The sequence below is a fragment of the Akebia trifoliata genome, chromosome 11 (genome assembly GCF_017979445.1).
Source record: "Akebia trifoliata isolate Shusen 1 chromosome 11, ASM1797944v1, whole genome shotgun sequence".
Taxonomy (NCBI): domain Eukaryota; kingdom Viridiplantae; phylum Streptophyta; class Magnoliopsida; order Ranunculales; family Lardizabalaceae; genus Akebia; species Akebia trifoliata.
In genome coordinates, this window is record NC_141385.1 from 38,705,260 (window position 1) to 38,718,432 (window position 13,173).

The 13,173-nt window shown below is 31.0% G+C and overlaps 1 protein-coding gene across 1 annotated transcript; it reads left to right on the forward strand.

Annotated features, from left to right (window-relative positions):
* Positions 1 to 5,281: 5,281 nt before the first annotated feature.
* Positions 5,282 to 6,741, forward strand: LOC147391560 (uncharacterized). The gene is made up of 3 exons (XM_086460255.1): positions 5,282 to 5,970; positions 6,099 to 6,271; positions 6,370 to 6,741. The coding sequence occupies exons 1-3, from the start codon at positions 5,356 to 5,358 to the stop codon at positions 6,482 to 6,484; spliced, it is 903 nt and encodes a 300-aa protein (XP_086316381.1). The 5' UTR covers positions 5,282 to 5,355; the 3' UTR covers positions 6,485 to 6,741.
* The last annotated feature ends 6,432 nt before the right edge of the window (positions 6,742 to 13,173 follow it).

Here is a 13,173-nt window from a genome sequence, read left to right on the forward strand (position 1 = left end):
TTTGCTGGAGAGGCAGTTGCCATTGCATAAGAACTTTTGGATTTAGGTTTTAATGGGTTTTCACTCATCTTGTCTGTCTTGTAAAAATTCTCTGGTAAGAAAATCTGGTATAGAATTAGCTTCTCCTTTTATATATTCTATTTTGAAATCAAAAATAGATAATATAGCTTGCCACCTAGCGAAAATATGTTTTGAGGCAATATTTTTGACATCTTTTTCTAAAACAAATTTTGCAGATTTACAATCTATTCTTAAAATAAATTCTTGATTGAGCAAATCATCTTGAAATTTTGAAATACATAAAACAATGGACAAAATTTCTTTTTTGACAGTGGAATACTTTTGTTGTGTAGGGTTCCAAATTCCTGAGGTATATCTTACCAGTTGTTCTTTTCTTTCTTCTATTCTTTGTTTTAATATTCCTCCGTATCCTATGTCGCTTGCATCAGTTTCTACTATTTTTAATGATTGGGGATTTGGAATATTTAAACAGGGTATTTCCTTTAATCTTAGTTTTAATTGTTTTACTGCTTCTGTATGTTCTTTGGTCCACTCTGGAGGTTTTTTCCTTAACCTTTGAAACAAAGGTTTCGCTATGACATGTAGATTGTGATAAAAATCTCTTATATAATTTAGACTTTCTAAAAATCTCTGTAGCTGTTTTTTGTCCTTGATTTCATTAGGAAATTTATCTGCAAATTGTAGCGATCTGTCTATTGGAATTATTGTTCCGTCTTTGATATTATGTCCTAGGAATTTTATCTGTGTTTGGAATAGAACTATTTTTGGGGCTGAGATTACTAATCCATTATATTTAATGGTATTGACAAAGGTATCTAGATGTTTCCAATGTTGGTCTATTGATTTTGAGTATATTAGGACATCATCTATATATACTATTATGAATTTTGAAAATTGATTGAAAATGTCGTTCATGATTTTTTGAAATTCACTTGGAGCATTTTTTAGTCCAAATGGCATTACATTCCATTCATAATGTCCAAATGGTACTGTGAATGCTGTTTTATATCTATCTTTGTCTGTTATCTTGATTTGCCAGAAACCAGATTTCATGTCAAATTTTGAGAAGATATTGGCTTCATATAGTCTATTTAATAAATCTTTTTTGTTAGGTATTGGGTACCTTATCCATCTAAGGGCTTTATTTAGAAGCTTATAATTGATTACTAATCTGGGTACTCCCCTTTCTATTTCTGAATGTTTTCTGACATAAAAGGCAGGACAACTCCATGGAGAATTGCTTGGTCTGATGAGTTTTTTGTTTAATAAGTCTTGTATTTCTTTTTTGCAATATTCTAGATCTTCCTTTTTCATTTGAATAGGTCTTGCTTTTGTTTTGATTTCCTTTTCTATGAAGTCTGGTTCATATGGTAAATGGACTTCATGTTGTTTCCTATGCCAAAAGGCGTTAGGTATGTTGGAACATATTTGTTTTTCAAGATCTTGCTTAAATTCTTGTATTCTTGTTTTTAGTCTTGGATCTCTTAGTTGTTTTTGATGGTCTAGGGTCATCGTAACTTTTGATGTTCCTTGGATTCAACGGCTTAGAATTGTCAAATTTCTCTCATCCTCCATTAACTCAACGGTTTCAATCTGTTGGAAGAAAAAAATTCAACAATGAAAATTTTGACGCCATAATCCGTTAACTTTTATGAAATTCGATAGTTTTGGACTGTCGAATATGAACTTTTTTCATATTGTGAAGTGCAATGTAGTGCCAAAGAATAGTGCATAACATACAGATAAATCAACATGTGTTTCTCCACTAAAAATATGTTTTTATGAGGATATATTTCAGTAAAAATTTCTAAAGTGAATGTACAACTTGACAATTTTACAAGTTTTACATGGTGAGAATCCAAATGAAAATGTTCTTTATATGCAAGACCAAAAATTACAATTAACAAAAGCTAGACAATAAAATTATGATATATAAAAAGATGTCCTTAGATTTAAATTTATATGAAGAGTACTCATGTCATGCCAATGCTTCTATGGTATTTTGCAACCACCCCATTAACTTGTATAACAATCACAATCTGAAGAGTAATCACATTTTGTTTATACAATTGAGAATACCTAATTGTATATTGTATAATTCTAAAAAAAATGTATAAATTAAGTTTGAACTGTTTGAACCATATGTTTCTTTCATTGTGAATAAGCCATGTTGCGTATAATTAACTGGATTCTACGCCAATTGTAGCTTTATTGAGGTCTTAGTCTCAAGCCTATTGGAACATTTATCAGAACCTTTGGGATGCAAACTAATCGTTGTTTCAGAGCTTTGGATCCCAGTGATATATACATGATAAAAGAGTTAATTGTTGGAACAATTAGAAAAATTATCATAAAATAGTTTTTTACGATGTGTTGCACACATCAAATTTAAACATAAGAGTTAAGATGACAAGGAGGAAAGTTTGTACATGTTCTTATTTTTTTCTCAGAAAATATATGAATTTCAAAATGAATGATGGGCCACAACGGTCTCATCTTTTTTTTCTAATCGGTATCCTTCTCATCTTCTTAATGGAGTAAAACAAAGTAATGCCAAGTCTTACCCTGAGTACAACGGTGCAAGTATTAATTTGTTTTGCAGCTTAAATGACAATCTGAAACAATGAATGTTTTACAAAAAAATAAAAATAAATAAATAACAATTATACTTAATTATTAGTCATTTATTTATTTACCTTGTCATTTACTTTTTGTTGAGGCAATACTTCTACAGATGAATAATTAAATCGTCAGCATTGTAAAAGTAACACTAAGAATTTAGGAGGCATAAAAAGGTACATTAAATCTATGAGAATAGTATATCATAATACTAGAGAAATAAAAAACTAAAATAAAATATTTAACCAAAAATTCACTATCTGTTGTCATGTCAAGCCTTCATGGTTGTAAATTTTCTCACCAATAGTCTACCATAAAAAATCTCAATCGAAATCCTTTAAAAATGAAGAAAGGTTTTGCCACAATACAAAAGGGAGACTAGAAATAGAAACTAGCTAAAAAGAGAGTACGTCCTCTTGATTCAAGTACCTCTTTGTGCTTTTTTTTATTATGGGTAAGCTGTATTTGATCCCATGACCTCAAAGTTATTTTGCAATGTATCAAACCAACTAATAAGTCACTTAGGAAAAACATTAAAGTGTTTTTTCCCATCGATTAACAAAACTTTATGTTCACACACACACACATACACACAACACAATAACAAAATTGCAAAAATTACAACAAAAAGTATAGAGAGGGGAAAAAAAGAAAAAGAAAATGCAATATTTACGCGAAAAAATTTCACACTTTGACAAGTGTGTTGATCAATTTCTTTTTCATGAGTTTTGAGCTCAAACCTGATAATCTTCGATCCTCTTGTTGATCTATATATATCACTTTGTTCTTTGTAGGGGAGAAATTATAAAGGAATAAACATAACAATAGCAAAAATATCAACAAAAAGTACAGAGAAAAAAGAAAGAAAAAGAAAATGCAACATTAACAAGAATAATTTTTACATTTTGACAAATTTGTTGATCAATTTCTTTTTCATGAGTTTTGAAGTCAAATAAAGACCAATTTGTTTTCCAAGCTCTTTCCTTTTTAGATAATCTACATGAGCAAAGAGAGGAGAATATATTCTCTTTTAAGTTCTTTATGTTGTATATGTGAACACTTTTGTGAAGCTCACTTAGTAATTTGATCAAATATCTATTGGGTATTTCACCAAACACCTTGTATGCTACATATTCCAAAATTTTGTTTAATAATGACAATGAAGGATAATCTAACTAATAGTAGTAAATGCAAAGAAGATAAACAACCCTATAAAGAAAATAGTAAAAACACAATACCCACAATACGAGATTTTACGTGGTTCACCAGAAGATTATGTCCATGGAGGTATGGGTGTTAGAGATCGATTTCACTATGAAGAAAATGGGATAAATCCATATAAGAATTCCATTTATTACATAGCATCACCTTCTTTTAGATCTCAATCTTCCTAAACCTCTTAACCTCTTTTCTCTTAGATTTCTTTATTTCTCTATTCTCTTATCTAGAAATGATTTATACTTGTTTTAACAAAAAAAAAAAAAAAACAAAACCCTACTTATAAACACCACATAAATTGCCTACTTATTTAAGTTACAAACCCAACCCAAATTATATTGGATTGATAAAAAAATTACACACATTTAGATCGGACCTAATTATTTTTGAGTCATACTCCAACTTATCTTAAGGATTCAAACCAAAAAATACATCTATGGATTGATTAGATTGGATTATAAGGTGATGTGAAGGGAGTTATCTTTAAAAGTTGTCAATAATTGGTTGGTTAACAACCTTTATAAATGAAGGGTCCCGTTCGCCACCCTTAGTTTTACCACACACTTTAACAAACGCGTTTTGTCTTACATGGGTTAGAAGTTTCGGAATGAGCTGATTTTTGGTGAGGATGATCTCTATGGTGAGGAGATCATCCTCACCAAAAATCAGCTCATTCCAAAACTTCTAACCCCATCAAAATTGATTTACAAAAAATGGACGGTCCACGATTTTTCAACGTGTAAACATGTGGTTAAACATTTCGGAATGGGCTGATTTTTGGGGAGGATGATCTTCTAATCATAGAGATCATCCTCACCAAAAATCAGCTCATTCCAAAACTTCTAACCCATGTAGGACAAAAAACGTTTGTTAAAGTGTGTGGTAAAACTTAGGGTGCTGAACATTTCCCATAAATGAATTGGGATGTTTCGTAGGGTTCATATTCTTTTCTTTCATGTGCACTACGTTTCCCTTTTCATGATTTAGAAAATTTTGAGGAAAAGTTCTAGTGTAAAAACCTTTTTACCTGATCCATATCTTTTAGGTTAAAAAGCTCTACAATAAGGTTAAAGTTGACCGGTTTGGGGGGTATTAAGGTCATTAGTTATGTAAATCTCTCAAGAAGACTTACGTCAAGAGGCATATTAGGTAATGTAACGAACTTTTAACAAGACAAAATCAACACGTCGATTTACGTACGTCCACGTGGCTTAAATGTACGTCTAATTAAGTCACGGTCTATTAGACACGTGGAAGTTCATAAATGGATAATAGGACACTATACCTGAACGCCAAAGTAGCTGCAGTAGAGTTAGACCCTCCACGTGAAACATAACGCGTGTCATTTCCTCAAATATCTTCACTTAACGCCGTCTCTATCACTAACGGCGTTTACCTAATTATAAAATTAAGACTTCCCACACGGCTTTTTCGCTTTCAGTCAGAACTGAGAAGTGTTCGCTTCTTAGGCTTTGTTCTCTTCCGGTCCGGTCTATCATGACATCTGTTCTTATTCGAACCGTATCGGAACCGGTTCTCTACTCTCCTATTCATGATTGGCAAAACATTTCCTACTCTTATCACGTTTCCGTCATCGGAATCTTATTTTTCGATAAGAATCAATCATCTTCTCCGAGATCTTCTCTGCATTTGGAGATCAAAAACAAGAAAAATCTTCCAAAGTACATCAGAAGAGCGTTTTCAGAAATAGACATGATCCAATCGGTTTACAAGGTCTCGAACCGGTTTTCCAACACCGGTTCACGATCGTTTCCATCAAGAATACCAGAGGTGGATGAAGAAGATCTATTGGAAGAAAATAGTGGAAGATCTGTAGTTCTTAAGAAGAAAAATTTAGATCGGTGTAGTTATGATCGAAGTTCTGGAATTTCGCCGGAAAATGAGGTTTTGCCGGAGGATATTGAGTTTTCCGGTGGAGGAATCGGAAAAGGAAGGAAAATCGGTGGCGGCGGCGACGGAGGTGATAGTGGTGGTAGTTTAGGTAGTGATGACGCAGATCAGAGCAAGATCGATGCTTATTATCAAGAGATGTTGAAGATGGATCCACAAAATCCTCTGCTTTTAAGGAATTACGGAAAATTCTTGCATGAGGTACTGTGATTCTTTGTCTCTATTTGTTTGAATCTGAAGTTGTTGTTTTTGTTCTTTGTTTGTAGATCTTTGATTTTGATCTGATCTGGTTGATTTTATTTTGTGGATCAAATTGTTGATCAATAAAGGTGAAGAGAGATGTGGTGAGAGCTGAGGAGTATTACGAGAGAGCGATATTAGCGAGTCCAGGAGACGGAGAAGTGTTGTCTCTGTACGGAAATTTGATTTGGGACACTTATAGAGATGGAGAGAGAGCTAAAACTTACTTTGATCAAGCCGTTCAATCGTCTCCTGACGACTGGTAAGTGGTAATTGAGAATAACATATTTGATTTGTGGATCATATACTTGGTTGAATGAGTTGTGATGAAGATTTGATTTTGATTATAAAATTGTGCAGCTATGTGTTGGGATCATATGCGCATTTTCTATGGGATGCTGAGGAGGAAGATGAAGATGAATCACAGCAAGTGAAAGCAGCATCAACGAGTGCTCCTTTGGTTCAAGTTTTTTGACTCTCTCTTTGTTCGACTGATCTAGAGATCAATCCACCAACTAGTGCTACTGAAATTAACTAATTAACTAATAACTAGAGAAGAATAACTTTAACTGTTTCTCTAAGACTAATAAGTGGGGACGAATATAGAAAGAGTGAGAGAGTAAACAGGCTAAAGAAGAAGAAGATGAAAATGTTTGAATTTTGGTTTTTATACAGTTTAATTTTAATATTATTATCTATAAAGATTGAGAACCATTAATCTTTTCTTTCTCACTTTATCATCTCCAAATGTATAAATGTTTATCATGAAAAATCCTAGTACTCCGTCTAACTAATATGTTCATTTAAAACATTAATTGTTATTTTATTTTTATATTTTAGGTAAATTATGAGAATTTTTTTTTGCATGGGATTTTAAATAATTTGGATTTACCAGGGCATTTCCATTAGAGTCGTGATAAATGATATACCATGTGCCCAAATCATAGATTTTTTTCTCCATCTATCTATGGTTTTGTGCATGTGTCATCATTAGTATTTTTTTAATATAAATTATTTTTCAAATCACGTTAAATAAATTTTAATACATCCAACATTATCTGATTGGTCAATATGTGATTTAAAAAATTATTGAATTTTCTATGCATAATTTGTTTTGTTCATATGGTTGTGATAATTGTAATGTTTGTTTGTTTGTTTGTGTGTATGTGTGCGTGAGCGCGCGTGTGTGTGGGTAAACTGGACTTAAACTCACGAATTGGAATTGTTTTGTAGTGCGTTAAACTAAGAATGTTGATCTTAACTATTTGAATCGTGAATCTTAATAATTTGACATTTTTCTATCTTGAGAAAAGAAAATATAAAAAAATTAAGGTACATAAAGAAACACAGCCCTATCATGGGGCCTATCAATTATTTTTTTGAAGAGAAAAAAACGGATGTGGCTCACTTTTCTTTCAACCAAAGTCTCAATTGTCCTGTGTGGTGTTACTTTGCAAATGGTTGAAGTTACTTTTTTATTTTATTTTTTTCCGACCTGAACTACACTACACCATCTCATGTTAAACCTCACGCTTATACATTACTTTCTCAACTTTGATGATTGTAAGAAGGAAAAATAAACAAAAAACCTCACTGGAAGTTTAAGAAATTCTATTATTTTATTATACAACTAGAAGATGGCATTTGCAAAAATCAAATGTAACAAGGACTTACTTATAATTTAAAATATTGATTAAAGAATTTTTAAAGATTATATAATTCAAAGAATACTTTTGTAATTTTGAAAATTAAGCAAATTATACTATTGTAAATTGCAATTTTCTTGATTTTTTTAAATCAAAATATTGTGCGTTTATTAAATTTAAAATATAAAGGTAGGGGCATGAATTTGGTGTCATACCACGTCTAATCTGCCTTTTCTCATTATAATAGTAAAAGTATGGTGCATTATTGCAATGGTAATAGAGCATTTCTCATCACTAGGAAATTTTATACGATACAATTTTTTATTATTGGGAAGGTGATTCTTAAGACAACAATGCATGACTATCTATATCTTGTAATTCAAAAAATATATTTACTTATGCTTTAGCATCAAAATGACGTTCTGGTACTTGGAGCATCTCTAACAATGTCTCTAATTTTAGAATTGTCTCACATAAAAGCTTTGCAATGCAAGTGTCATATGGTCTCTAAAAATTGGAATATGTTAAAAGTAATGTTATAATTGGCATCACTTTTAGAATATTTCAAAATTTGCTAAAGTGTCTTTTCTGTTGGACAAAATGTATTTTGGATTTTTTTTTTTTATATACCAAATTATCATTTAGAGCATAAAAAAAATATTATTTTCGATTTGTTTTTTATCAAATTGTTATCTAAAACGTATCAATAGTATTTTTTTTTAAATGAAGTATTGGACAAACATGTGTCAAATATGACATTTTTTTTTTTACTTTATTATTTCAAAAAATAGAATTGAAAGAGACAAATATAATATTGCCATTGGAGATGTTCTTAGGCAAGTAATATTTTGAAAAAAAATATACATGTAGAAAAGGATTAACAAAACTAGACTCCAATTTTAGATTATAATATCGACTTTTTGAAAGAATGCAACCAAATGAAGATTTTAGATCCCAAAGACAAGTTTCTATAATTTGATTTTTACAACCCAATGAAGGTTTCTGAAAGAATGCAACCAAATGAAGATTTTAGATCCTAAAGATAAGTTTCTATAATTTTAGATGGTCTCAAACAATCTCCCAGAACGTGGTTTGAGAGATTTAGCGTGACTATTCACAATGTCGTGCTTGAGTGACCTCAAGATTGACATCGATTCACACTTTGCTGACGTGGAGGTGAGCACACAACCATATATGTTTCCACTCATATATTGATGAAAAACATCTATGATTCCGTACACACCTTTACGTCAGCAAAGTGTGAATCAATGCTAATATTGAAGTCACTCCAGCATTCTTCTTCTCCATCTTCTATAAACCCCACCATCGTAGAAAGAAGTGCGAATATTATATGAAGAAAATGTGAAAAAGAAAAGAGAATGAAAATGAAACTTACTAATTATACAGGCTGTTTGGTTCATTGAGCTCTAGAGAAAATAAAATGGTTATTAAGAAAAAATTATTATAACTTGCAATGATATCATATGAAAATAATTCAAAAACATATTCTTTATGAAGGGTAACAATGATATCATGCTTACCCCCATATAAATGGACAAAAGCCAATGATCACAACAACTATTATAATTATTCATATGATTGTTCCAGGAAAATATCTTTGCTAGAAGAAAGTGTAGAAGTTACGTAAAATCAAAAGGGAAATCATAACAACACATTATCAACTTGCATGTTAAATTAGGACTGACTTACCAAATATTGAAGAGATCTATATCACACACTCAAGATCGAAAAACTTGTAGTAATGGAAAAAATACAACAAAACCCTCTTTAAAATCTAGTAAAGTCAGAGTCACCATCACAGATGAATACTTGAAATGTGAATTTTGGTTTTTTGAATGAATCCAAACAAAGGACTTAAAGTTTACCAACATGCAATAGAACAAAAGTAAACATAAATAGAAGCAATGATAGTAGAACCAAGTGCACCTCCAAGAACTTTTGCTAAGAAGGTGACATTCACCTCAAGGGCCCCTTTCTTTATTAGACTCCATTAAATAACCATATCTTAGTTTAATAGTGATTGGTAGTCAATCAAGCCATAAAGCCAATCAACATTGACTTAACAAACCTGATTGAATTATGTATAAGAGGATTTAGAATGCCACAACAATTAGAAGAGCAAGCACTACATGAAAACTAAAAAATTCTATATTAAAATTCGATAGGCCAAGACCCATGAATTTTAGAAACCAAATTTTGATGGTCTAGGGTCATCGTAACTTTTGATGTTCCTTGGATTCAACGGCTTAGAATTGTCAAATTTCTCTCATCCTCCATTAACTCAACGGTTTCAACCTGTTGGAAGAAAAAAATTCAACAATGAAAATTTTGACGCCATAATCCGTTAACTTTTATGAAATTCGATAGTTTTGGACCGTCGAATATGAACTTTTTTCATATTGTGAAGTACAATGTAGTGCCAAAGAATAGTGCATAACATACAGATAAATCAACATGTGTTTCTCCACTAAAAATATGTTTTTATGAGGGTATATTTCAGTAAAAATTTCTAAAGAAAAATGTACGACTTGACAATCTACAAGTTTTACATGGTGAGAATCCAAATGAAAATGTTCTTTATATGCAAGACCAAAAATTACAATTAACAAAAGCTAGACAATAAAATTTTGATATAGAAAAAGATGTCCTTAGATTTAAATTTATATGAAGAGTACTCATGTCATGTCAATGCTTCTATAGTATTTTGCAACCACCCCATTAACTTGTATAACAATCACAATCTCAAGAGTAATCACAATTTATTTATACAATTGAGAATACCTAATTGTATATTGTATAATTCTAAAAGCATGTATAAATTAAGTTTGAACTGTTTGAACCATATGTTTCTTTCATTGTGAATGAGCCATGTTGCGTATAATTAACTGGATTCTACGTCAATTGTAGCTTTATTGAGGTCTTAGTCTCAAGCCTATTGGAACATTTATCAGAACCTTTGGGATGCAAACTAATCGTTGTTTCAGAGCTTTGGATCCCAGTGATATATACATGATAAAAGAGTTAATTGTTGGAACAATTAGAAAAATTATCATAAAATAATTTTTTACGATGTGTTGCACACATCAAATTTAAACATAAGAGTTAAGATGACAAGGAGGAAAGTTTGTACATGTTCTTATTTTTTTCTCAGGAAATATATGAATTTCAAAATGAATGATGGGCCACAACGCTCTCATCTTTTTTTTCTAATCGGTATCCCTCTCATCTTCTTAATGGAGTAAAACAAAGTAATGCCAAGTCTTACCCTGAGTGCAACGGTGCAAGTATTAATTTGTTTTGCAGCTTAAATGACAATCTGAAACAATGAATGTTTTACAAAAAAATAAAAATAAATAAATAACAATCATGCTTAATTATTAGTCATTTATTTATTTACCTTGTCATTTACTTTTTGTTGAGGCAATACTTCTATAGATGAATAATTAACTCGTCAGCATTGTAAAAGTAACACTAAGAATTTAGGAGGCATAAAAAGGTAGATTAAATCTATGAGAATAGTATATCATAATACTAGAGAAATAAAAAACTAAAATAAAATATTTAACCAAAAATTCACTATCTGTTGTCATGACAAGCCTTCATGGTTGTAAATTTTCTCACCAATAGTCTACCATAAAAAATCTCAATCGAAATCCTTTAAAAATGAAGAAAGGTTTTGCCACAATACAAAAGGGAGACTAGAAATAGAAACTAGCTAAAAAGAGAGTACGTCCTCTTGATCCAAGTACCTCTTTGTATTTTTTTTTTATTATGGGTAAGCTGTATTTGATCCCATGACCTCAAAGTTATTTTGCAATGTATCAAACCAACTAATAAGTCACTTAGGAAAAACATTAAAGTGTTTTTTCCCATCGATTAACAAAACTTTATGTTCACATACACACATACACACAACACAATAACAAAATTGCAAAAATTACAACAAAAAGTATAGAGAGGGGAAAAAAAGAAAAAGAAAATGCAATATTTACGCAAAAAAATTTCACACTTTGACAAGTGTGTTGATCAATTTCTTTTTCATGAGTTTTGAGCTCAAACCTGATAATCTTCGATCCTCTTGTTGATCTATATATATCACTTTGTTCTTTCTAGGGGAGAAATTATAAAGGAATAAACATAACAATAGCAAAAATATCAACAAAAAGTACAGAGAAAAAAGAAAGAAAAAGAAAATGCAACATTAACAAGAATAATTTTTACATTTTGACAAATTTGTTGATCAATTTCTTTTTCATGAGTTTTGAAGTCAAATAAAGACCAATTTGTTTTCCAAGCTCTTTCCTTTTTAGATAATCTACATGAGCAAAGAGAGGAGAATATATTCTCTTTTAAGTTCTTTATGTTGTATATGTGAACACTTTTGTGAAGCTCACTTAGTAATTTGATCAAATATCTATTGGGTATTTCACCAAACACCTTGTATGCTACATATTCCAAAATTTTGTTTAATAATGACAATGAAGGATAATCTAACTAATAGTAGTAAATGCAAAGAAGATAAACAACCCTATAAAGAAAATAGTAAAAACACAATACCCACAACACGAGATTTTACGTGGTTCACCAGAAGATTATGTCCATGGAGGTATGGGTGTTAGAGCTCGATTTCACTATGAAGAAAATGGGATAAATCCATATAAAGATTCCATTTATTACATAGCATCACCTTCTTTTAGATCTCAATCTTCCTAAACCTCTTAACCTCTTTTCTCTTAGATTTCTTTATTTCTCTATTCTCTTATCTAGAAATGATTTATACTTGTTTTAACAAAAAAAAAAAAAAAAAAACCACATAAATTGCCGACTTATTTAAGTTACAAACCCAACCCAAATTATATTGGATTGATAAAAAAATTACACACATTTAAATCGGACCTAATTATTTTTGAGTCATACTCCAACTTATCTTAAGGATTCAAACCAAAAAATACATCTATGGATTGATTAGATTGGATTATAAGGTGATGTGAAGGGAGTTATCTTTAAAAGTTGTCAATAATTGGTTGGTTAACAACCTTTATAAATGAATTGGGATGTTTCGTAGGGTTCATATTCTTTTCTTTCATGTGCACTACGTTTCCCTTTTCATGATTTAGAAAATTTTGAGGAAAAGTTCTAGTGTAAAAACCTTTTTACCTGATCCATATCTTTTAGGTTAAAAAGCTCTACAATAAGGTTAAAGTTGACCGGTTTAGGGGGTATTAAGGTCATTAGTTATGTAAATCTCTCAAGAAGACTTACGTCAAGAGGCATATTAGGTAATGTAACGAACTTTTAACAAGACAAAATCAACACGTCGATTTCCGTACGTCCACGTGGCTTAAATGTACGTCTAATTAAGTCACGGTCTATTAGACACGTGGAAGTTCATAAATGGACAATAGGACACTATACCTGAACGCCAAAGTAGCTGCAGTAGAGTTAGACCCTCCACGTGAAACATAACGCGTGTCATTTCCTCAAATATCTTCACTTA